Raw genomic sequence first — 27,045 nt, 5'->3', positions numbered from 1 at the left:
TCCACCCCACATGGGCTTTGTTAGCCTCTTTTGTTTCTTGATCACTGACTGAGCCCTAGGCTCTGGAAGGCGCTCTCAAAATCTTAGCTTTCTCTTAGGTCAGGCTCTTTCCCACCTTCCCAGGCCTGAGGGGAGAGGTTGTCTGGCCTTTCAGAGGTCTGACAGTTAGGGTGGACGTCTCTGTGCAGGTGCACACAGTGGTCAGCAGTATCAGTAAGAAGTAGTCAGTGGAGCACGGAAATGATATGGGGAAAGGGTCTGTTCCAAATGTTTGCCAGACAATGTCAGCATTAGCCAAATAGCAACTGTTGGCCCTGGTTGGCTAAACATGGAGCTGCTGACTTCCCGAACATATGCTGGGTGTTAGGCAATGACTGTGGGTGATGGTCAACACTGGTTGGTGAGCGTCAATATTTGTTTTGGGTTAGGGTAGACCATAGCCATAGTTGCTTGAATGAAATGCACTCCCAGTCTCTTCTCAAGTATTTGGCCCTTCATATTTGTCTATTGTTCCCTTCTATAATAACATGAAGGGCTTGTTGAAGTTTGATTTAATTCGCTGAAATAATGAAGAACAGAGCTGCAGAGTACCTCTGAAGTTCTACCTTTAACTCAGTTTGCAGTCTTAAAAGGAATTATCTTATACAAATATTTGCACAGCAGATATATTAAATTGGTTTCAATAAAGAAAGTTTATAGCTACTGCTTATTGAGAACAACTGGTATGTATCAGATATTTCAAATGCATTTTCTTATTTAATCTTCAAAATAGCTTATAAGATAGTTATGATCTCAATTTATAGATAAAGACACTGAAGTTCCACGAGGGTCTGTGACTTGCTCAAGTTCTCAAAGGTAGAACCAAGATTTGAATCCAGGTCCTATCAGACTTCAAAAGCTGTTCTTTTCCCACTGTGCATTGCTGAACTGGAATAGATGCTTTGTGAGAACAAGAAAATTACTTAGTCAACATTTTAAGGTAAAAGCCGCCCATTGCCAGCATCATTTGCAATAGCCATGTGCGTGGCACTGTACTTCTCAGTGAGGCCAGCGGCTCACAGAGCCTCTGGGTTGTACAGACATCATACTTAGCAGTTCTCTCTCCCACTTGTTCATCCCATTGTATGGTCCTCCTCACCGCTCCCCAGGAGCCGCAGGGAGACAGAGACTCCAATTGGCTCTGCCAGCCACTTATTGTTTTCCATTTTCTCACCACTGCAGAGTCTTGAGACTGTCTCCTATAGAAGATCCTGCCACTTCTATTGTCCCAGCAGACTTTCCCACCGCCCCAGCACCACGTGCTCAGTGGCTTATTGTGGTGGTGTTGGCTCAGCCTCAAGGACAGAGACCTTGAGCCAGCTGACAAGGTTGCTTGTGTCACTACTTCTAAGGCCACAAGCCATGCTTTTGGTTCCCAAAACTTTTGAATACTCTTCTCTCACCATCTCTCCTTCAGTTTAACCACATTGTCTCCCAGACTCCCAGCAGCAGATTTCCCCGACAGACAGTTTTGGCTTATGGCCAATAGCTGTCTCTGTGCCTGGATGACCTCAGTTACCAAGTCAACATGGCACTTAATGAGTGCTGCTATGCTGTCCCCTGGTGGAGAGGGTGGAAACTGAGTGGCACAGGGATTGCTGCCTTCTTGTTAGAGTTGCCCAAGGCTCTCTCTTACTTTCTAAACCAATGGTTTCATGTACCCAATCTAAGTTAGTTTCAGCGGTACCTATGGAAAGTGGCATGATCTGTAGTGGCCTACTGTCCGAGATACTTTGATTTCATACTTCAGAGTGGGCAAAAATAGTATACAACCAGTTGGTCTCCAATAGGACTCAGGACTTTTTGTGTGGTTATTTTGTCCTCCATCCTTCCACGCATTTGTCTATGGCATGGAGGTGTTGAGAAACTGCCTTGGGGGCCTGCAGACTCTGGGTAAAGGTTAATAAAGATCTCAGCCAAATGTACCTTTAGTTCAGGAACCCTCTGAAGTGTCCTAATGGGAACTTCCCTTACATTCCTGCTCAGTCCTCATGGATCGCAAAGCCCTTGTCTGGGATAGCTTAGGATTTGCACAAGGCTGCTATAATATGCAGTATTCCTGTATATGGGAAGTTGTATTATCAGCCTGATAGACATGGGGATGGCAAGGCATCTAGTGTCTGGTGTCCAGTGGAAGATGGGGTGGGGGTGGGAGGTTGGAGGAAGTCATGGGAACTCATGAGTCAAAAAGCCAGGCATATTGCCAATGAGAAAAAAATTAAAGCTCACTTCACCACTTGCTTTTTATTATACTTTGATATATGGAGCAAGAAGGCATTCTACCCAACCATGCCAGAGGTGCATGTTAGTAGGGTAGATCTAGATAAATCCTGCGTGCATAGGCTGCATTGTGGCAGGTGGGAACTCAGAGCTGGTAGGCTCTTCTTGATTCTGCTATACTGTCAAGTCGAGCTCTCAAGCCCACGGCTAGCACCCCTGAAAAACTTGCATTGTTCATGACCTTAGTTCTGAACTACTTGCCCCAGTCTGTCTCTTCCCATGCCTCTTTCTCTAATCCAGAAGCTCCCAGCCTCTGGCATCATGATTCATCATCTTTTTTACTTCCTTCTCTTTCATATTTTATTCTCATCTTTTTTTCTATATCATCATCATTGTCATTGTCATCATCATCACCATCATCACCATTATAATAACAAGCATTTTATTGCATATTTACCATATCCCAAGTATTATGCTAAGCAGTTTTTGTGTATTAGCTAGTTGAGGCCCTATGAGGTTGGGTCTTTCATTATTTGCATTTTATAGATTAGGAAATTAAGGCTGTAATAGCCTGACTAATGTCACATAGCTATTAAGTGGTGGAGTAGGGTCTTGGACACAGTTTTATTTGATTCTGCCACATTGCTTCCTTGTGCTATGCTCTATTTCCATAACTCAGTCTCTTTCTGGCTGGGCTGCCTTGAGCCTTCCTTGGTACATCCCCATCCCTTTGGCCAACATTTCTGCATAGGCCTCGAAAATGGTGATCCCCCACCAGGTGACCTAGTGAATGGGGCCCCAGCAAGAATTGTCCTGTTTCCAGTCTTTCTGGCAAAGGGGCAGACCCTTGGTTTTGGGTCATAGAGAGTCTCCAAGACATCATTTGCTCTTTACCCAAACCTATAGAGGGAAGATTTCTTTCCTTTCAGATACTTTGGGGCCCAGGAACTGAGTACCCTGAAGGGATCGTCTTGTTGCCCAACTCCTGCCTTTCACTCATCTGCAGGCAGCAGAGTCCCAGGACCTCCTACAAAACAGTGGGCCTACCAGGAAACCTTCTGCCAATGGAGGCAGCTGTCTTATTTGCTTTTTCTTTCAAATGGTTTCTTCTAGGGAAACAGTGAGTGTATAGGAGAGAAATGAGAAAAAGGGAAAAAGGCCCATGAATCAGCCATCCCAGTGTGTCTCTTTCCTGTGGAGAAGGGACATCATGAACCAAGCTGAGCCGAAATGTGGGTATAATTCTCTTTGAGTTCAGAAAACAGTTCTATTTCCTCTTACCCTACAAATTCAGCAAGGGAATAAATAAGTTACTGATCCTGAGGGGGATTTCAATAAAGATTAGTTCCCCTTATTACTGTCCTCCACAAACTTCTTTTTTTTTTCCTTCAGTTTTGGAGCTGAAATATCTTCTAATATTGAGGACCCCAATGCTCAGAATGGTGCAGTGATTTTCCTAGGATCACATAACCAGCACCAAAATGCAAGTGTCCACATTGTGTTCCAGCCATCCTACTGAATTACAACCATCCTGCTGTTGTAATTCCTTCATGACAGAGGTGTTCTGTTGTCTCCTCAAGTTCTGCTCCTCTTTCTTGTTGATAGCTTTAGACTAGTTCCCTAGTAGTTTCTCAGGTGTTAAGTCTTCATATCTGCTTTTTATTGAAAAAAAAGTTTATTTTCAAAATTGTGATTGTGTTAACATATATTCAATATGACATCTCCCACTTTAACCACTGTCAAGTATACAGTGCGGTGGTGTTAATTACATTCACAGGGTTGTGCTTCCATTGCCATCATCCATTACCAAAACTTTTCCATCATCCCAAGTGCATACCTGCTTTTGAAACTTTCTTTTGTCCTTCACTAGAGGGTTGGAGAGATTTTTCTAACCCTGTAATAAAAGATGAAACTTAAAAGTGGGAATAGTTTAGGAAATTTTCTACCCAGTGGGTTTCCAACATGTCTTAGGAACAAAATTCTTTTTTCAAGCATCTTTTCTAGAAATGATATGTACATGTCTGGCCTTAGCTGCTGTGTGTGTACCCGTATATATGATCCCTTTTAGCTTTCACTGTTATATTCGTATAGGTCACTATAGGTCACAAAATACTCATAGGTGACAAAGTACTCCATATCCATGGTTTCATTTAACCCTCATTAGTCCAGGAATGTAGATATCATTATTGCCTTTTACTTCCAAGCAAACTGAGCCTTAAGAGGTTAAGTAATGTGTTCCAAGCCACACTGCCTGGAGGCCAACCCTTCTCACCAAAACTAAAAATTGTGCGTCTTATAGCTTGTGGTTGTACAAGAAGAGAGGTAAGCATTTTTATACACACATGTACATATATACATACATATACATATACCAATACATGTACATATATGTGTGTGTATATATGTATAAATGCTGTGTTCCTGGAAAACTTTTTGTTTGCAGAATTATAACAAGGCAATGCCATGCTGAAACACTATTAGAGACTTGGATTTATGTGCTGGCAGAGTGGGCTCTTCTGGTCGAAGGATGTGAGGTAAGGAAACATGGGAAATAGCACAGTTACCTCTCCCCAGCTACTTAGGAATTCTTGATATAACAAAGATCTAGGGCAATATTTTCCCATTATGATTAGGAAGTAGAGTCCCAGGAAAGGCAGTGGCTTCTCCCTTAGGAAAAGGGAAGAAACCTTGAGCCAGGTCTTCTGACTCCAAGTCCCATGCTCGTTCCCTAAGTCAGGTGGCCCATCCTTATTCTCTTTGGTGTCCCACATAGCACCTAGCTTAGGGCTGGGTGACTGGAGGTCGGCTACAAGGACTGCTTCCCTTGGATTATCTTGGCTGGTGGTGCTGAGAAGATGCACTTTGAGGCATCATGCTCGGCCTGGTGGCCCACAAGCGGTGCATCTCCTGGGGTCAGTGTTGTCCTTTTGGGGGATGAAGTAATGCAGATGTCAGAACCAGGAGGAGGTGGGAAAGGACTCACACTGCTGAGATGTCAAGAACAAGTATTCTCTTAGAAGAAGACTCGGGAGACTCTTAGGCACTGAGGACCACCTTTGGGGCAAAAAAGAAACAAAAAACCACCAAAAAACCATCAACAAAGGTCAAAAGATGGGGGTGGGACAAATAAAATTGACTAAAAATTGTTGTATTTTATGGGTCACAAAGTTTCCCACATTCATGTTCTCATTTAACCCTCACTAATCCAGAAAGGTAGACATGATTATTGCCTTTTACAGCTGAACTGAGGCTTCCAGAGAGTAAGCGACGTGCTTCCAAGCAGTGGCAGAGCCTGCGGATCCAGGGTCTCTCACCAAAAAGTAAACGTTATGCATCTTACATCTTGTGGCTATATAAGAGGAGACATAAGCAAGTCATCAAATGGATGTTTAGCCAAACTCCAAGTTTCCCTGCCTGCTAGATGGAGTAGGGCAGGACCAGAGGGAGCAGGAAAAGGTGGGGGGAGAGAGGGAAGAAGAGAAGGAGGAGGCAGGAGAAGACAAAAGATCCTGGGAGCTCTAGCCTAAGCCTAGCAGATGGCTTTCTCTTGGGCCAGTCCTCACTGTTGCCCTCCTCCATATCCCTAACGGGCCCTGCTGTGGTCCTTCCTTTAGGGTCTCCCACCCTGCTAGAGAATGCGAGCTCCCTGAGGGCAGGGATGGCCCTACTTATCACTGCGCCCCCCAGGGCCTTCCCCACTGAGAGTGCTCAGTTGGGGAAGGAGAACAGTAACTGAGTGCTGTGTAGATGCATTTTCTTGAGGTGGATACTGTTATCTCCATTTCACACAGGGCGCTGAGATGCAAAGAAGGGTTGAGGAATGGAGTTTCCAGGGGTGGGAGAATTTATAATGGTGGGTAAAGTTGAGCCTGATAATGTGCGCCTGGAAGGGCTGGATGTGTCTGGGAAACTTGCCTGGCTTTCCAGGGCCCAGCCCGTCTGCCAGGCTCTGAACCCAGAATGAGGTCTCATTAGCATGCAGAGGGGGAAGTGACCGTGGGGGATGCTGTCCAGGGCATTAGGAAGAGACAGCCTGTGTTTTAATTACGACCTGGACTTTTGAACAAATCCTTTTCTCTGCTTGTCTGAGCCTTAGAGAAAACAACTTGTGGGAGGTGTGTAGTTGGCAGCTGGGTCCATGGTGGTACCCATACAGCTGTGTACACATCTGGCGTGCAGGTGGTGCACTCTGTGCATGCTCTTTTTCCCCTTGAATCACTCTCGGGTTGGTGAGGCTAACTAGAGACAAGGTGGTCAGCTGAGGCTGACCTGGTCTGGGCCCAGAGGGGGAGAGCTGATGGAGAAGCTGGAGAGAAACAGGTGTGCTCCCCTTTCTCTGGTCTGAAATCCCCACTGACCATGACCACCTCAGGACTTGAGCCCAGGTATCTCCTACCACTTCCTCCAGCTCCTGAATCAACATGGTGGGCTTCTTTGTGGAGCTCTTCCCCACTGTCCCTCTCTTCTCCAGCTCCAGGGACATTTTTGGAGTGAAGGATAAAATTAAGAAGAGAAGAGGAGAAAGAGGAGGAGATTAACAGGGTAGAAGTTAGACAAGCACAGATGCTACCACCTGCTGCTGCAGATTCTCAAGTGCTTGTTGACTCCCTGGGAGCATTTGTCTTGAGTCTGTTTAACAGTTCATTCCAGGAGAAGGGGGACAAAGGGCCTTTGACCAGCTCCTGGAAGAGCTTTGATTAGTTTGTTCAGGTTGACAAACAGTGATGGTGGGGGAAGCAGGGGGCTCGGGCCCCAGAGATGAACCGGGTGGATTTTCTGCTGAATGCGGTGTCCAGCATGGAGGGAGAGAGTAAAGACAAATATCCCAGGGACTGGTGTTCCCAGAGGTCCAGACACAATTGAAAACCTACACCGGTGAACACCAGGCACGGGGAAGAAGGGAGAGGGCAGGGGAACGGCTACTGGTAGCTAGAGTGGTGGGCTTGGGGCTGTAGCACACCTTGTTAGTGGTGAAAGAGCCACACCCACACTTTGGAATGTCCCCCTACCTCACCCTGCTTTCTGAAGTTGAGGCGCAGGCGCATCCTGATAAGCCTGCCCCTGATCGATGGCCCGGGGCAGGGAGGATGGAGGTGATCTGGGGTGAGTGAGGCAGCACATGTTCTGGCATGGCCAAGCTGTGCTGGCATTTCCCCCAAGCTGTCCTCTCTCCTGGGAGGCTGCTCTCTAGTGGATCAGGGGAGGCCCCTTCTTTCTCCTCTGCCAGCCTGTGCTTCCTTTGCTCTTAGAGTTCGAATGGCCTCCCTCTCTCTTGTGCCAACTTCCTCTTCCCTCCACCCTCAAAACATTTCCCTTCCTCCAGGAAACTTTCAGCACAAACACACCATGCACTTTTGCATAGCCTTAGAGTCAAGAGCAAGTACATTTTTTGGGCTGTGAAGTGATGAAATATTATGAACAGACTATGGATTTATACCATTCTGTTTCGTGCTCATGGGACATTTCTGTGTCTTGTTCTTATCTTCTGCTTCCTTAAGGTAAATCCCTCAAGGCAGATAAGATTAGTCTATTTCTTTCTTTCTTTGCTCCCTCTTCCACTAGCCTATGTGCTCCACAGGGCCAAACTGTCCTCCTGGGCCTATGAGGGCACCTGGCACGTAACAGACTCGCAGCTTAGCTTGTTTATGCACCCGGCTGCTGTCAGGTGGTGGCTTCTTTTCCTACCCTCTTTGCAGAGACACAGAGTGTATGCTGAATTGTGGCCTACACAGTGGCTACTTCTGAATAAGTCAAGGAAAAACGGTGTGTGAATGAGTGTGAGAGTGAGCTTCTGACGTGGGTTGGTCACACTTTGGCCATCACGGTGCTTGGCCTGTAAGAAAATACTCTTCAGTTATTCACGTTCCCGTGACCCCTGCCAAGGTGGGGCTCATTAGCAGAATGAGGCAGCACCAGCTCTGGCTGGCCCCTGTGTCAGCCCCTGTTTGTCTTTGTGCATCTGAAGAAGGGAGGGGCATGGAGTTTTAAATTCTCAGAGCTCATTCTGGCCGTTCCATCCCCCCGGGCATCCTTTCTCTTACACCATCTGACCTTTCCACAACCATTGACTCCTCTGGTATGCGAGGACAAACAGAGAGTGTTTGGAGAGGGAAGATGTTTTCCTTCCCCTGTGCTACTACTTTAAAAATTAAAACAACTCTTTATTTTGGAAATAGTATAATGAATATCCAAATACCCAGAGATATTTTTAGAGTATGTTATCTTTGCTCTGGGGCCAAGGGCTTTGACAAAGGCAATTAGGTAAATAATCATGAGGTAATAATAATATTAACAAAACACAGAGAGATCTATTCTAAATGTGAGGTGGTTCATAGGCAACCCTGACCTGGGTTGACAAGGAAGAGAACAACCTTTGCTGAGTACCTACTATGTGTTCACTCCTAAGCTAGGCTCATTATACATTTTATTTCAGGAAAAGGGTGAGCACATTAGATCCACAGGTCAAATCAAGTCGTCTTTTTTCATATATCTCCCACATAGAAGAGGTTGTGGAAAACATACATATTCCATAGGCCTTGTCCTTGCAGTACAAGCTATTGGCAAGATGAGTTTAAATATGTGAAAAGTAAAATCAGAAGACAAGAACAAGGGAAGTGGACTTGGCCCAGTGGTTAGGGCGTCCGTCTACCACATGGGAGGTCCATGGTTCAAACCCCGGGCCTCCTTGACCCGTGTGGAGCTGGCCCACGTGCAGTGCTGATGCCGCAAGGAGTGCCCTGCCACGCAGGGGTGTCCCTGCGTAGAGGAGCCCCACGCGCAAGGAGTGCGTCCTGTAAGGAGCCGCTCAGTGCGAAAGAAAGTGCAGCCTGCCCAGGAATGGCGCCGCACACACGGAGACCTGACACAGCAAGATGACGCAACAAAAAGAGACACAGATTCCCGTGCCACTGACAACAACAGAAGCAGACAAAGAACACGCAGCAAATGGACACAGAGAATAGACAACTGGGGGGGGGGGCAGAGGGGGAAGGGGAGAGAAATAAATAAATAAACCAAAAAAAAAAAAGGCAAGAATGAGATGATATTTTAAGTTGGGGATATGAAGCAATGATGGTAATACTATCTCTTCATATCACTAGATGGAATTGTGAGAAAGCTAAAAGGGATTGTCTGGCCTAACCTCTTTAATAGCAGCAAAGGGGGTGCAAAGGGGGTGTACAACCTGCCTGAGGTTTTGCAGACAACTATCTGTAGAGCTGGTGGCAGAATCCATTCCTCTTGCTCCTGCTCTAGGTAACTGCCAAAACCCAGCACAGACAATTCAAGTTATAGGTATTTAAAGGAGGGGCAGTCTCTCCAGGCTGGGACCAGTGGGTGCTCAGGGCAGGGTTTATGGAGAAGGTGGGAGCTGCTTTGTCTGGAAGGGTGGGGTTGGATTCAGACACATTAAACGGGGAAGAAGGGGCTTTCCTGGAGAATGGATTGGCATAAACAGAGGGGGAAATCAGGCATGTTGTGTAAGGGAGTCCTGGCATTATCATCACCACCAGGAAGCACACCAGAAGTCTGGGAGTGGTTCTCTGAGCTGCAGTATTCCTCATCCCCGCCCAGACTCCAAGCTGTGGGTTCTGCTGCCTCCTCCAGCGAGGTCCCTGCTTCTGTGTGAGTCCTGATATTTAGTACTTCTGAGCCGCCTCCCTTCACTCACCTGTCTAACTCGATTTCTACTCCACCCCTCACAATGCCAGGAGTTCTTTTTCCAAAACGTGGCACTTACCATGTTAAGAAATCTTTCGTTGCTTGCCAAATGATGTCCAGCTCCTTGGAGTGCAGTGCTCCCCTCAAAGCCCTCTGCAGCCTCCTGCTGGAGTACACACCGTCATGAGAGCACAGCTGCACTTTCGTGACCTCAGGCCTTTGCATAGGCTGTTCCCTTTGCCTGGAATGCCTCCTCTCCCACCCCCCACCCCACCCTTTACACCTGCCAGCCCTGCCTTCCTTCCTAGCATTTGCTGGACCAAGATTTATTGAATGCATAATAAAATGCAAATCCCTGACCAATGTTTCCTCTTTTGTGCTCCCATGTCCCTCCTCTCACGCCTCTACTGTAGTTATTTGGACACATTTCTCTCTTCCATTAGCCTGAACTCATTTCAGGAAGGGATTTTCTTTTATTCACCTTCTCAGTGCTGGGACCTATTACTCTGACACTCTCTAAACGGTTTGTTGAAAACAAGTGAGACAAAATAGGAGTTAGGTCCTCAGAAAAGGGCTGATTACAGATTTTTGAGGGCAGTGAATGTCAGGCTGGGAAGTTGGGATACAGCAGTTAATCTCTCAAAAATTGGATTATGTATCAGAAGGCCCCGGAGAACCTGTTAAAATTCACAATCTGGAGCCACATCCTCCTGTACACGGATAGGAGTGGGTCTGGACAACTTTGTGTTATTGCTATTGATGTTTTAAATAATGAGCTGGCCCAGGGATGCTGGGGAGCCTTCCTGACAGCAGCCTTGAGGAACGCTGTGCCATAGACCACACCCAATAATATGCCCTGGGCATCCTCAGATGCCATTCTGCCAGCAAGCCTTTGGTAGTGTAACTCAACCAAATGATTTTATTTCAACCTCAGGGAATAAATACACCTTGATTTAAAGAGTATTCTGTTCCAAATATCCTGGTCTCAGTGCTTTGGAGGTCCTTTTGCTGTTGACTTGAGGGGAGACCTGGGCGCAGGGCAGACCTTACTCACAGTGCATACCCTCACTTTCTCCCCTGCTGCTAGGCTGTTTGCTGTCAAATGTGGGGGCTGCTTCGAGGCCATCGCACCCAACGAGTTTGTTATGCGGGCCCAGAAGAGCGTGTACCACCTGAGCTGCTTTTGCTGCTGTGTCTGTGAACGGCAGCTCCAGAAGGGTGATGAGTTTGTCCTGAAGGAGGGACAGCTGCTCTGCAAAGGGGACTATGAGAAGGAGCGGGAGTTGCTCAGCCTGGTGAGCCCGGCAGCTTCAGACTCAGGTGAGTATCCTACAACGGGCAGGGGATGCAGGGGAGTAAGTAGAGTGTGGCAGGTTGGCAGTCTATACTGCTTCCTTCCCAGAGGACCAGCCATCAGGGCAGCCCAGCTCCATGGCAAGGCATTTCTGTATTTCTAAGAACTTCCCTGTAAGTTTGGAGTATCTCTTATTTCTCAGCTATTGCAATGATGATGCTGTGTAACAAAAACCCATCCCCCCAAAACCTATGGCGTACAACCATAAGCATGTGCTCACACATTCAGAAGTCTGTAGGTTAACTGCAGTGACTCTATTTTAGTCTGAAGGTCTTCAAGTCATTTGGGGTCCGCTGATCTTAACTGAGTTTAGCTCCATGCTGTAGGCCAGGTTCAGGTCTGCTCTCTGTGATTCATTCTGGGATCCAGGTTGAAGGAGCAGCAGCTACAGGGCGTGATCTTCTGCTGACAATGGCAGAAGCTCAAGAGGGCAGGCCCAATCATACAAGCACATTTAAAGCTTCTGCTCACATGGTGTCTGCTAACATCCCGTTGGCCAGAAGCAAGTTACATGGCCCAACCCAAAGTCAAGGGGAGGGGAGATACACTCCATGCACCATGAGGCTCTGGCAGGTTAGAGATATATAATACTACAAAAGGGGAGTGAAGAATTGGAACCTATTATTTATTCTACCACAGTCACTTCCATGCTTTAAGCCTGTGTTTCCTCAACTGCCATGAAGATGTCATGAAAGACGAAGGCCTGGAGAATTACATTCAGGAACTAGAATGTATATGTTCCTCTTCATCATCACACACCTGACCCTCACCCCCCTCACTGTCCTTGAGGGAGGGGAGGAGAGGAGCTAGGTGTGGAGATGTCACAGAGCAGGTTTCACAAAGTCAGAGAAGTGAAATGAAATAATACTGTCCAAATGAAGCATGGGATGACATTCTAGGGTGTTGGCCCTCACAGGGCAGCATTTGTCTAATCCAGGTCTCCCTTTTATTCCAACAATCTGTAAGATCCACAGAGGTGACAATTTCTTTCTTAAGAGGGCTTATCAAAACTTTTACCAAACTCCTGGCAGGAGGGCTTACCAGACCCACTTTAATCTCACTCAGCCTATCTCTTTAGCATTTTGGGAGGCTCTGGCCCCTCCATACTCCAAGCTTGCTGGACTCCAGCACCTACCAGTGCCTGTCTCACTCACTTCCAGATCCTAAAGGTCTATTTCTTCTCTGCCTCTCTCTCTTTCTTGCTAGCACATTCTTTAAACTTCCCTATAAAGGCCACTTCATGGGGGAAGTCTTCCCTTATACTCCATGGTGGGTGAGTTTCCCTTACATTCTCCTACTGTGACATTTCTCCCACTTGTTGGGTTGGTTGTCATTCCTTCCAGATCACTAAGCTCTGTGAAGGATGCTGTGTATCTTATTTACCACTGTATCCTTGGGGCCTTGCACAGGTCTGGAACACTGAGCGCTGCTCGGTAAATCTTTGTTCAACAAATGTACAAACCCATGAAACAAAAGCATTGTGACATGGCACATAAGTGCATCAGCTTTGGAAACAGGTAACGTGCTGTGGTGGCTTGAAACTGTATGTACCGAGAAAATCATGTTCTTAAAGCTAATCCATTCCTGTGGGTGCATACCCATGTTAAGTAGGACATTTATGATGAGGTTACTTCAGTTAAGCCACAGCCCAGGGTAGGTCGTAATCCTGTTAGTGGAGTCCTTTATAAAATGGGATGAATACGGAGGGAGGAAGAAAAGCTGTGGAAGCAAGAAGCTGAAGTCAGTGAAACCTGGAAGAGAAGGGAGAGACCAGCAGATGCTGCCATGTGTCTTCCCATGGGGCAGAGGAGCTGAGGACTGCGGGCTGCTGATCTTCAGGAAGAAAGCATTGCCTTGATGATGCCTTGATTTGGACAGTTTACTCAGCCTCAAAAACTGTAAGCTTATAAGCTAATAAATTCCCATGGTTAAAACTAATGCATTTCATGGTATCTGTTTTGAGCAGCTTTAGCAAACTAAAACACATGCCTTATCCTGGCTGTTCCACTCATATTTGTGTGACTGGTCAAGTTGCTGAAGTTCTCTAACTGTAAAATGGTGATAATTGCACCTACCCAATAAGTTTGTTGTTGGAGAAGAAGGCACATTAAAAGCCTGGTACTCAATAAATGCTAGTACTTAACTTATGCTGGCTAGCGGCAGCATTTTCACAGCAGTTGTGTTGTTGTCTTTTTACCTCCCATCTGATTCTTCTGGGCTGACCTTGGTTGTAGCCTTAATTGACACCAGGACAATCTCAAGTCCTACAGGGCTCATTGGTTGTAGTTTTCCTGGATTTGTTTTATTTGGCTGGATGGGGTGGGATCTCTTCTTTCCAGGAACACTGCCACTGACGTGTTGACTGTCTCCTCCTGGGGCAATTCGCCCCATTCTAAATTGGCCTCATTCTGAACTCTACTTCTAAGTCATCCATTTGATATAAGCAGGTCAGCTTATCCCATCATTTCCCTTCAAATGTTTTGCTGTGCCTACCTACTTAGGTCTCCTTCCCAGACTATTGGAAAATCTTCACATTCCCTAAGGGCTTAAGTCCCATAGTGATCAGAATGCCAGCATGACCTTAGAAAAGGCGTGGGCACCCAGAGGACACACTATTGTTTCTTATGTGGGAATGAATGCTGTGAACTAGCCTTCCTTGTACACAGTTATGTGGGACTTGATCACTAAGCTATCCAGTTGGTCCCTGTGTTAAAAGTACAGATTTTAATCACAACAAACTCAACAGAAGGCATTGTGGTCACCACCACCCCCCACCCCCCAAAAAAGGTAAAAAAGTGAAAGCTGGGTTTAAGCAGCATTAATAGAAGTCTAACATCCAGAGCAAGAGAACTGCAAGAGGTTCACTTTTCTGACCACATTTTCAGCAATATATTCAGTTCTGGGCACTTTTTTCTAAGACCATTATTGACCAACTGGAGCTTTCCAGTTCATTCATTCATGTATTCAGTCAGTAGACATAGTTGAAGTACTTGCCGTATGCCAGGCATGGAGTCATTATATGAATCACAAAATTGATGTGCGGGAGTCTCAAAACCATGTCAGTGAAGGAATTTTAGATGTTTAGGCTAGAAAAGTTTAGACTAAGTGAGGACATAATTGTTGCCTTCAAGTGGTTGGGTCAGACATTTTGTTCTAACTTCAGAGGGCAAATCAGAATTCATTCATTCAGTTATTCAACAAAGTCACTGAATACTCACACTATAGATAGAAATATACAAGGAGGCAGTTTTTGACTAACATAGAATAATAGACCTAATCAAATGATTAGGGCTAACAAAGAGGGAAGTTGCTCAAGAGATAGACCTCCCCATTGGGAGGAGGGATACCTGAAAGCCTCTGTTGTCCTATTCAAATCTAAGAACCTGTGATGGCTTTTTGAAGCTTGAAGTGACATTAATATTTCAACGATAATCAAATATATTGTCTATGCTACTCATTTTGCCACTTATATAAATGCTGCCTATATTGCATCTTAAAATGTTTTGTGTGCCAAAGCTCACCTCACTTATGAGAGGACAAGCTTTAGAGAAGCAGGTTGTAGTTTTTAATTCCTTTATTCCCTTAACAATACTTAGTAAGCTGCTGAGAAAAGAGCAAGTGATCAATAAGTACTTAATTAGTTGAATTAAATCTTCAAGGAAAGGAGTCCATCTCATATTAGGGGTTTATAAAAAGCAAACAATTTTAGGATCTGTCCCAGCAGAAATACAATTTCTTCTCCTCTTTCTGTCCTCGTGCTTTACAGATTGTAGGTGCTTGATAAATATTTGTTGAGTGAATGATTGAATGGCCTGTCATCTTTAAAGTTTTTATCAATGACTTGGATGAAGACACAGAAGGCAGGTTTATTCAATTTACAGATGACACAAACCTGGCAGGGAACACTGGGGTGGCAGCTGATACTCTCAATGTTCAAAAAGATTCTGACAAGTGAACAGAACAGCACAAAGTCAGTGAGATGAAATCTAACCACTGGGTTCCAAAACTCAGTTGTGAAAATATGAAACGGAGGCTGTTTTCTTAGATTTTCATGTGGGGTTCTAGGAGACCAAAAAGTGAATAGGAGGCAAAAGGATGTCACTGCATTAATACAACTATTGTGTCCCTCACATGTGATTAGAGTTCCATTATTTTTGTTTACATTAGTCAGATCATATTTAGAATGTTTGGTTTAAGTACAATAATGCTTTTTAGGAGGACACTAACAAACTAGAGCATCTCCAGGAGCACAATTACCGTGTTACATGATAAATAGTTGAAGAAACTCAGGATATTTAGTTTAGAGAAAATAAGACTAAGGGAGATATGAGAGTCACACCCCAGGTTGCAGACCTGTGTCCTGAGGGAAAAAGGACAGATTTTGGTTCAATACAGGGTAGACTTGTGCCCAACAAAGGTGCAGACTAGACTGCCCTTTTGGAAGTGTACCTGCTTGTCCGTTAACCTTTTAATTACGGCGGGTGGAAGCCTGGATCAGAGATCTCTAGGGCTGCTTGAATTGCGCTTTTCTGGTGTGGCTCAGCGTCTTTTGTCCTGGTCCCTGATTTGCCAGTGGCCTTAAAGCAGCCTCTTAAGTAAAGGAATGGAATTTGTAGCCAAAGGCTACAAACCCTCTGGGTTCTTCAGTTTGTCAAGATGCCACAGCCTGTACTCGTCAATTTGGCCAGAGAATCATAGACCCTTTCAATTGGTGGGCACACTGGAGGTTATCCATTTCAAATTCCCACCAGATACTCATCCAGCCTCTCTTTGAATATCTTCAGCGATGGGAAGCTCTTGACCTCACACTTGAAGGGTGGATTGTCAGAATTGTTATATAGAGCCCCAAAGTCTGCCTCCATTAATAACCTCAATTCCTGGTCTTGATTCTACTTTCAGGAACTCACCAAATAAGTCAGTCTCTTTTCCATGTGGTAGCCCTTCAGACTGAAGACAGAGATCCCAATACCCCCTAAGATTTCTCTTTTCCTTACTAGGGCTTCCTCTTTCTTCCAGCTTTTCCTTGTAAGAGATCTTTTGCTCCATCTGTAAAAATACTACAGTATTTTTTAAGTGTACCACCCAGGAGGGAATACAATTTCCCACATGCACTCTGGACTAGCACAGTGTTATTTTTTACTCTTTGTCATGAATGGACATCATATTCTATTAATGTGTAGCCCATGATTTCTTTAGCTTTTTTGATGGGGGTTGGGAGTGAAGGGCTGGGAGCCGTTCTGTGAGTGATCGTGGGTCTTGAGCACTCCATGGTGCATTTTTAATTATCTGCACCTCTTATCTTTACACATTCTTTTATAATTGAGGTCATCTGACAGTAACCTAGTGCAGCTATTTTTCTAAAATTTTAATTTGAAATAAAATTTTAGATGTACAGAACAGTTGCAAAGACAGTACGTAAGTTCCTATATACCCTACATCCAAGCCTCCCCCTAATGTTAACATTTTGCATAACCAGGGAACATTTATCAAAACTAAGAAATTAACATCAGCACAACACTATAAACTATAGATTTTTTTTTTGCATTTAAAGTCTATTTTATTACCTTTTTTTTTTTAAAGATACATAGATCACACAAAATAAAACATAGATTTCATTCAACTTCACTGTTTTCCACTCATGTCATTTATCTGTTCCAGGATCCAATCCAGGGTACCACACTGTACTTAGTTTGTGGCTATTTTTATGCCAAGTCACCTTCGCGTTTTCTTTGTTTTGGGGATCACTGATGAGTGTCTAGTCAATATTTCCTTTTTGCCCTTCCCTCCAACAATATCTTTTATGTTTTATATCCTTTTAGCATCTCTCGCCATGGCATCATACTATCTTTTATCAATTAATTTTTTTTGAGGTATCAGGCAGGTGTCGAACCAAGGACCTTATATGTAGGAAGCTGGCGCTTAACCACTAATCCACATTGGCTCCCCCAAGGTGGTTTATTCATTTGTTTGCTTTTTCTTTTCTTTTCTTTTTTCCCTGTTTTTTAGGAGGCACAGGGAACCAAACCCAAGAACTCCCATGTGGAAAGCAGGTATTCAACTAACTGTGCCACATCCTCCCCCCCAGCCCCACCCCATATTATCTTGTTTGCTTGTTTGTTTGGGGGTTTCTTTGTTTACCATTTTACAATTTTCTTTCCTGAAGACCAGAAAGTATTTTAGATTATGCCTAGGATTTATTCCTTGACTGCTATTTTCTCCCAAGGTTCAAACCATCACATTCCTATGGTTTACTAGCTTTGCCATAGAGTAGCTGGTCCCTACATTCCTTCTTTTATCTTCTGAGAGAGAAAACTGTCAGCAGGGCAAGGCAGAGCTCTTTCAGGTGCTCTGCTTTTGTAGCAGTATTTACCTGAATGAAGCTTGGGTTGTGAAGTCCCCATCCTTTCTGCAAAGGAGGCTTTACATTTTAGAGGAATGTAGCAATTTTATAGCCTCTCTTTATCAGGTAGTCTGGAATGAGCTGAGAGATTATGCTCTTTCTCTTTCCTCGTGTTCTGTGCTCACCTGAGACTAGCACATGCCTGGTACACAATGTGTATAAGTTAATTTTGTCAAGTTCATGTTAGCCTCTTGAAGTCTTTAGCAAAGAAGCACCAACCTCTAGTGCAGGGGTTCTTATCCTTTTTTGTTCCATGGACCCCTTTCCCAGTCAGGTGAAAATCATGAACCCCTTACTAAGTCCACACTACACTGTGTACTATTTAATAAATATATCACACCTGCATCAACACGTCCCACAAGAATGCTTTTTTAAAATTTCAATTCAAGCTTACCAACCCCTTGTTAAGAACCCCTCGTCTAGTATGACTTTTTTCTTATTGAAGCCAGAAAGAGGATTCTCCACACACATCCTTGGGATATGGGTTGTTGCTGCTTCAGAATCTCCAGGTACCTCTCCTGCTACTCTCCTCATCCAATGCATTCTCTTTCTCTTCTGAGTCAAATTCGTCATCTACTGGCATTTAGACACTGGTCTTAATTTGCTTCTACAACCGAGAACTAGCGTTTTCTGGATTCATTGTAGTATTCCTTTCAGTCTATCTTGGAACTCTTCTTGTTCACCAATAAATTAGAATAGAGAGGCAGCGGTTATCTCACGAGTAATGAAAAATGCTTAACAGTCCTCTGGGATTATTCTTTATGAGTCCTTAGTTATGAATTTGTAAATGTAAGAAACCAAATAAGTCAGCAGGAGGTATGAGAAAGGCTCATTCTCCATATTGTAGTGCAAAGAGCTTGGGCTCTAAAGGGAACCAGGTCTGGGTTTGAGTCTTGCTCTGCACTCACAAGTACTGTGAGCTTAGACAAGTCACTTACCTCTCCAGGACTCTATTTCCTAATCAGTGAAAAGGAAGTTATAATACTTCCTTTATGGGTTGTAGTATGAACTCAGAGATATCATGTCAAGGGCCTGGCTCATGGTTGGTGCCCAGCAAATGCCAGTTTTCATACCATCTATGGCATGGGGTCTAGTGTACTTCTGGGCAACTCATGGCTCGTATGCATATTTCTCCAATGATCTATCATTTCCCAAACATCTTATCTTCTGTCTTTGCAATTCTGGTTTAGATGCCTCAGACTAGCTGACTTAGGGGGCATCTCAAGATGGTAAAGACAGAGGGCTTGCCAGTTTGGATACGCAGAGCACATGAACTGGAGATGGACTGATTCACACCATGGGTCTGCGTGTCTCAGAGGTGCTCTCCAGTTTCTGAGCATTACAGCTAGTGTTGCATCCTGGAAAGTCAATGCACAAGACCAGGAGGAAACAGCCTTGCAGTCACTTCTGGGACTTAAGAAATTCAGGTAAAAACAGGAAGAAGGGGAGCGGATGTAACTCAAGTGGTTGAGCGCCTGCTTCCCATATACAAGGTCCTGGGTTCGATCTCTGACATCTCCTGAAAACAAAACAAACAAATGAAAATACCAACTGTCATTGGAGAGTGGATGTAGCTAAGTTGAGTGCCTGCTTCCCATGTACTAGCTCCTGGGTTCAATTCCCAGTACCTCCTTAAAATAAAAATAATAATAAAATAAATAAAAAAGGGAAGAATTAATCTAACTCAGCTCCTAGAGTGCTTACAAGTTGAACTGTTTTGGGTGTCCAAGTATTTTCTTATTCCTGAGAATAACATTTTCCAGAATACAGTTTTCTGGGCAGGGCATCTCTGTGTGTCCCTTAGTCTGAAGATGATGATATGTCTGACACCTTTGAACAAGTTGCTTTTGGTGTGTACTAGACTCCTCTCCTGCAACACTAGTTCTTGAATCTAGAAAGGACATTGAAACTGACAGTTCCTGGTTGGTGAATGAACAGTTCAGCTGAGGCCAAAGTCACTATTTCTGAATAGGCTTGTGAGCTCTGCTCTGTTACTCGCCATAATCTATTTAGGTCCTTCCAAGCTGGTCGCCTTCCCGACCTTTATGTCAATAGATATTTCTTGTGGACACCTACACCGTATCAGACTGTGTGCTAAATGCTATGTTTTGTTGCAGAAACAAAAAAGCCAGAGGAGTTAGTGAATACTGAGTAGCACAATTGAGAGAAAACATCTCACAGCCATGAACCTAAAGTCAGGGCAACAATGGGGCCAATTTTGTGATATAAAGGGTTGGGGAAAGGGATGTAGCCTGGGGGTAGGGGTGGGTAGATCTCATCATTTTTCCCTTTATTTATTTTTTTCAAAGATTTATTATTTATTTTTATTTCTCTCTGCCCCCCCCACCAGTTGTCTGCTCTCTGTGTCCATTTGCTGTGTGTTCTTCTGTGACCACTTCTATCCTTATCAGTGGCACCAGGAATCTGTGTTTCTTTTTGTTGCATCATTTTCTGTGTCAGCTCTCCGTGTGTGCGGTGCCATTCTTGGGCAGGCTGCACTTTCTTTCACGCTGGGCGGCTCTCCTTATGGGGCGCACTCCTTGCGCGTGGGGCTTCCCTACGCGGGGGACACCCCTGTGTGGCAGGGCACTCCTTGTGCACAGCACTGCACATGGGCCAGCTCCACACAGGTCAAAGAGGCCCGGGGTTTGAACCGCGGACCTCCCATGCGCTATCCATTGGGCCAAGTCCACTTCCCTCATTTTTCCCTTTAAGAAAGAAGGGGTGAGGGAGGGGAGAGCCATTAATAAAAACATTGAGCAGGTATTAAAATTATTCTGATAAACCTTATATTTGTGAAGAAACAGATTTAAAATATTTTGGATTTTCCTCTAGTCTTTTTCAAAAGGATCCCCTGTAAAGCAGCATTTTTTGGAAAAATTTAACAGCAACTCAGTAAAAAATGTTTTTTGTCATGACCTAGTACACACAGTTTGATATGTGTGTGTATAAAATAAGTTTGAACACTTAGACTGGAACTTACTCTATGTCCTATATTTTCTATTCTTTTTTTTTTTAGGGGTTACCGGGAATCCAACCTGGGACCTCATACATGGGAAGCAGGCATTCAACTACTTGAGCTGCATCTGCTCCCCTCTGCTCATTTTTAATGCTAGTCCCACTCTGCTGTATTAACTTCATAACCCTATAAAAGATCATGGCCTGAAGTTTGAAAAATAACTGCTTTAAAGGGCAATTACTTACAAAGCTATTCCCAGGCTTTGTAAATATGTCTCAAATTTCAAACCAGTAAGTATGTTTTAATCTTCTCTATATACCCACACTATGTTAGGCACAGAGAGTAAGACCAAAGACAGAATATACAGTTCCTGGCCCCAGTAGTTTGACATAGCGCATTATACACAGTCAACACATAACAACTGTTACCTGCTTTTGTTGTTATTATTAAGGAACTTTGAAGAGCACACGTATTTATGTCATGACTAGCATGAAGGTCTTTGTGGACATTTTCTGATTTATTAATTTGGCATCTCTGGATAGCAGGCAAGAGTGGTTATAACTGCTTGAGCCTTCCAGGTTTGCAAAATCAAGAGTTTTGTCTCTTGTTAGTATCACAGCCATGAAATTGACTACCAGAGTTATTTGTTGCCCTCAGTCTGAGGCTCACACGTCTTTTCTGTACTGAACCTTTGTCTTCTCGTGTATTTATTTTGTCTTCATAGTATATATAGAGAAATAAAGACACAGGATATTCAAGTCAGGGATAAGCCAGAATAAGAACTTAATTCCACCAATTACGAGTCAGGACATTTGATACTGAAACATAGAGGTTCAGCCCTTGCTGTAATTGGGAGATGGGTAGAGTTTATCTTGGAGCTTGAAAAGGTACAAAGCACAGATTCAGAGTTCACTGAATTCAGAGATTCAATACATTATCTCTTCTCCACTGACTGGAATTTAATTTTGGATAAAATTTGAAAATAATCCAAATTTTGATTAAAATGAATAAAAACCATAATTTACAATTTGTCACAGTTGCTTCAGAGCATATTTAATCTGTAACAGTGGGCCATCTGTATGCATTCATTTTTCCTGCACAGTCCCTGTAAGAAAAAATTGGCCAAACGAGCAATTAATTTTTGAGATTCTTACCTGATGATGATGATGGAGGAGAAGGAGGACGAGGATATTAAGAATGACTGAACATGTACCCTGCACAAAGTATTGCTCTAAGCACTTAATGTGCATTTACTAATTTAATCATCCTATCCATCTGTGGATAGGCAGTGTCATGATTATTCCCATTCTACAGATGAGGAAGATGAGGCATGCAAAATTTAATAATTTGCTGACGGTTCCACAGCTAGTAGTTGAAAGAGTCAGAATTCAAACCCCGGTAGCCTAATGCCCGGAGGCTGCATCATGAAACACTATGCTCTGTTGCCTAGTCGATAGAAATGTGCAGGCATATTAGAATAGACGTCACGTTTTGTTCTCACTGTTCACTGACAGCTCTCCCTGGCTATGGCTGTGCTCCACGCATTCAGTAGGACTTACTACTTACAAGACCCCAACTGAAGAAACTTTTCACGTATAATTAAAGCAATGAAAACAACATCATTTGGGCTGAATTCACCTTCCCTTTAAAAATCAGCCACAAGCTCACATTCTGTTCTAACCTCCATTTCCTCCTTAAAAATTAATCACTACCCATATACTTCCCATGGGTACCTCCTTTGAGGAAGTCGGAGGTTTTGAAGTATCCAAAGACAACATGATGTGTGAATGTGGAAGTACTTTAAAAGTACTTATTATTATTATTATTATTACACTAACTCAAACTTTCAAACTTCTGATTCCGTTCTTATGACTTATTTGATGGTATCAGGATAAACCAAGTGACCTTTTGGTGCAGCTGAAGAGGCATCAGCTGTGCAAATTATGACCCTCATTAATTAAATGAATAAAAGTACAACTGTGGGGTAAATGGTAAACATCAAAACTTCTTCGAACAGGTTTCTTCTATAGGCTGACTGTAATGCCCTGCCATCTGCTCTTTTAAACCCACTCTCAGGACAAAAAAAAACCCAGGTTTATTTCTTATGGCATTGCTGACATTGTGCCTCTATCCACTTTGTACTGAATTTTCATGGGAACAGAGATGTGACTTCACAGAAGTGAATGCCAGGACAATAGTCTCTAGCCACGTAGAGCAAGCCCATGACTTTGACCTTTCATTACATATGCTAAATAACCAGAGATTCACTTTCTCTTACTGTCATGTAATAAAGGAATGGGGTCTGGTTTTCTTGCACTCACATTCCAGCCACACCCGTCAACTTTCAGATTTCCAAGCAAGAGGTTTCCAGACATAATGGACATTTTCTAGAGTTTATTGAACAAATGGAAGAATGACATGCAATACTTCCCTGTGCTCTTGTGTCAGTTACCAAGGGAAAGGCCCAGAGTCCAGTTTACTAAGGATTGGTGGCAAATCAGGTTATGGCTTCCTCTAGGTGTCTGGGTATCCTATCTGGTGCTGTAAAAGTATATGGAAAAGCTGGGTACTTTAAGAACCATTTGGGTTCTTAGTCGTCCAAATCCAGGTTTGGACACAGGGAGCCAGAGGCATATTTTGATTTTTCTTGGTGATTATGACCAGGGATTTGGAATGAGTCATTGTGCATGTGTATGTGTGTGTGTGTTCATGTGAATGGTGGGGTCAGAGGGCCCAAATGGTACACAAGGGAAGTGTCCAGGTATTCCTTCTAGACATCCATGAGGTGGAAAAGCAGTGCCTGAGTGAGCTCAGCAGCCTTTTCCATCCACAGGTGTTTGCTGAGCACCTGCATCAGGCAAGGATTGGGTTGGGGCATGGGGAACCCTTAGAAGTATATGAGGCTTTGTTACTCACTAAAATTTTAGAGCACCAGCTACATAACAAACTATTCCAGGTGCTGGAGTTATAATTCTGCTCTCATGAAGCTTACAGTCTAGAGGGAGAGTTAATAACCAAATAAACGAACAGGATTTTATGCTCAAATGAGAGTTAACCTTCAAAAGTAGTCACTTTATAAGACTTATTCGACTTATGCATTTTAAAAATACTTTGGGATATCACCTGTGGAATGGGTGTTGGGGATTTAATTGGTCTGTGATGCAGCTGAGGTCTGAAGTTTCTTTTATAGCTCCCTAGGAGAGTCTAATATGCAGGCAAGGTTGAGAAATGCTGGTCCAGAAGAAGGTGAAGTTCAGGGGGTGGAGCAGGAGCAGCACCTAGATCAGCTATTTTTCCAGTTGCAGATCTTCGGTGCTGAACCTGGGAGCTTCTGGAGTTAAAACAGAAGGCAGTTTTTTCTTTACAGTGAGCAGGTATGGTACAGTTACCGGATTTAGCCAAAACAAATGCAGGATGCACAGCATAATATTTGGGACATACACTAAAAAATTATTATTTATCTGAAATTCAAATTTAACTGTGCATCCTGTATTTTATCTAGCAGCCTGAGGTATATAGTAAGGGTCTGAGGGGGTGAGGGTGGGGTTTAGGAACCAACAGGGTGGTCATTGGTGTCGAAGACTGCAGGGGTACGTGTGTATGTACAGAGAGACACACAAGACAGGGAGGTAGAGACAGAGGCTCTGAGAAATGTAAATTTTGTCCTAGACACCCGTGTTCCCATTTCCCTTGTGTTTGTGGGCTGAGCCCCAAACACACCGAGGCTTCCCCGTCCTGGGCCTAAGGGAAGGGCGGCAAACGGGGAATCTCCCGTTACCTTGGCAACTCCCTCCTGCCGTCTGCTTAAGGCAGTTTGAATTACACCCCTGCCAGGCAGTCACCAGTCCATTTTCTTTGCTTTCACTCTTTTCTTTTCCCTCTCGGCATTCAGGCTGGAGCTAGCGCTGGGCGAGCGCGGCACGGCCTGGCACCTTGGTGCCATGTGATCCCCGCGAAGCTTCCAGGGCTGGGGGCGGGGAGCGGGTGTTCGGCTCCAAGGATCCGCCGCCGAGAGCAAGGTGCTCGCAGCCCGAGCGCCGCATTCAGCCGCGTACATTCTGCCCGCTCTCTTCAAAGACCCTTTAGAAATGTAAGAGGGTGAGCGCAGAAACACACACGGACGGCAGTTTTATGAGAAAATGCAGATAAAGAGCCCGGCGGTAGGGCCATATGTTCCCCATAATCTCCAAAGCCGTCACTTCAATTAGAGCCTCCCCTGAGTTCTAATGCCCAATCCTGAGTAAACAAGCCTCTCTGAAAGAAGAACTCGGTTTCCAATTAAAAGTGTACTAACATTTCTCCTTCCCTTAATTCCCGCCGAGCAAAGCCCCGCGCGGGCGGAGGCGCGCCCGGGTCGCGGCGAGGTCGCTGCTGGCCCCGCCGCGCTGCGCCGCCGGCGTTCCCAGGTGACGTCAGGCGGGCCCGGGATTAGGGCGCACCCCGCGCTCCCCGCGCCGCGCCGCAGAGTTAATTAAAAGTAATGCCACGTTAAATCCGCTGGCTCTCTAACGGCGGAGCCGCGCCTTCGGGCCAGCCTTCGCGAGAGGGCTTTCCGAAGCAGGTGCTGGGGTTGGGGGAGCTTTTTGCTTTGTTTTGTTTTGGGGGTGGGGGGGAGGGGGGGATCAGGCTGTTGACTTTTTGGAGACAGATTACTATTCCTACACCCTTTCGCCCTTCCCATGTACGCAGAAAGCGACAGACAGACACACATGCCACCTGAACTGTGCTTTCCTTTTGGCTGGCTCCCTGGTCTCCTGAGTAATGTGCCACAGATACCACTTACTGCGTCTGCCCCTGCTGCTCATTCTTTTCTCTCCTTTGTACCCCAAACTTGAGAATGCTAAGGGCATATATAAATGGTAGCCAGATGTGAGGTTATTTAAATTTTGGGAAAGCCTCGTAACACCTATTGGCATTCTTTTCAAGTACTGAATCTGAAATTTGCTGGGCCTTCCACCTCTACACTATGGGATTCAAAAACTTGGTTTTTGTTGACGTTTTCTGTTCAGCACAACTACTTGAAAGTTGCTTGGGTTCAGATGGGAGATGGGTTGATAGGTTAACTTTCAGGCCTATTTCTATACCATGAAAGAATCAAAGAATTAAAACTATTATCCGAAAAATTCCAGAAACAACAAGAACAAAATCCTCGCCAGATTATTCACATGCAAATGGTTTCCCTTCTTTCATGAATTACCTGCCCAAGTAATTATTCTAGTTTTTAGTTTGGCCTTGGCAGTGAAGACTTCAGAGAATTAGTCTCACTAAGTCCATGACTGTTTATTTATTCCTTCCCCTCTGATGTTAACTAAATTAAATTGAGGCCAGTTCAGCAAACATTTTGAGGGCCTCTGTAGACACTTGGTAGGTATAGTGATTACCAGAGGAATGGAAAACAACCTCTTTTTCAGGCACTAAGAGTCCTCAGTTTATAAAAAAGTCCTACAGCAAAAGAAGTACAATGAAGTCTAATATACAGATGTGTTATAGTAGAGATACAAAGTGTTATGGGATCATACAGAAGAGAGCAGTAAATTCACCTTGGGGTGTGCATATGTGTATAAGGGGCAGAGGACTCAGGGGACTATTTGGAAAGTGCTTCACAATGGATGTGACGTTTCAGCTGGGTCTAGACTAGGTGGGTCATTTTCAGGCAATGGAAAGCATTTGTTGGAAAGAATGGTGTAGCTTAGCATGTGCAGAGTTACAGAAGTAAGGCTGTATCTGGGCATTGGAGGGGAGGCTGGATTATAGGGTTCCTCTGTGGGAGTAGTGAATCCTGGTGATGGTATGTGGCAAGATTAATGCCAAAAAATGAAGAATTTTGTACATTTTATTTGACTATATCCTGGGAGTTCTGGGATGTTTAATGGGATATTTGGAAACAGGGTTGTGATGTTACTCGATCTATGCTTTCAAGGAGAAGTATGGAAGATGAGTTGGAATTGGAGCAACATTACAAGCAGGGAGACTGAGTCAGAGGCTTTTGCAGTGTTTCAGGTGAGAGATGAAAACTTGAAGCAAGGCAGAGTAAATTGGAGAGAAGCTTCAGAGATAGAATCCGTTCATCCATTCATTTTATTCAAAGTATTTAGAATGTGTATAGAATCTTTGCTAACTGCCAGGTGTCATTCTGTGTGCTGGAGATATAGTGGAATACAAACCAAACCAAACACACAATCAGGGAACTTAAATTCTCCAATTTAAATGACCGCTTAGATGGAGGAAGAGAGGTTGAAGTGGAGGATGACTTTGAGGTTTCAAAATTGTATGCACAGTGGTCTTACTAGCAGAGAAAGGTCAGAAAGGAAAGAGGGATAACAAATTCACATGGGGCATATTGAGTTTGAAGATTTTGTGGACCATGTGGATGCCAACATCTGGTGGGTATTTGAAAACACGGGACTGGAACTT

At 44.3% G+C, this 27,045-nt stretch overlaps 1 protein-coding gene across 1 annotated transcript in view; it reads left to right on the top strand.

The window, feature by feature from the left end:
- LMX1A (LIM homeobox transcription factor 1 alpha) overlaps positions 1-27,045 on the top strand; it is a 163,311-nt gene that overhangs the window by 97,319 nt on the left and 38,947 nt on the right. Inside the window, exon 3 of the mRNA XM_004464833.4 lies at positions 11,006-11,238. Coding sequence (XP_004464890.1) covers positions 11,006-11,238 — 233 coding nt within the window. The remainder of the gene's footprint in view (positions 1-11,005; positions 11,239-27,045) is intronic.

Source organism: Dasypus novemcinctus, chromosome 13 (assembly GCF_030445035.2).
Source record: "Dasypus novemcinctus isolate mDasNov1 chromosome 13, mDasNov1.1.hap2, whole genome shotgun sequence".
In the NCBI taxonomy this organism is placed as follows: domain Eukaryota; kingdom Metazoa; phylum Chordata; class Mammalia; order Cingulata; family Dasypodidae; genus Dasypus; species Dasypus novemcinctus.
The sequence above is the reverse complement of the archived record's forward strand: the minus strand, read 5'-3'. Positions and strand labels throughout refer to the sequence as shown.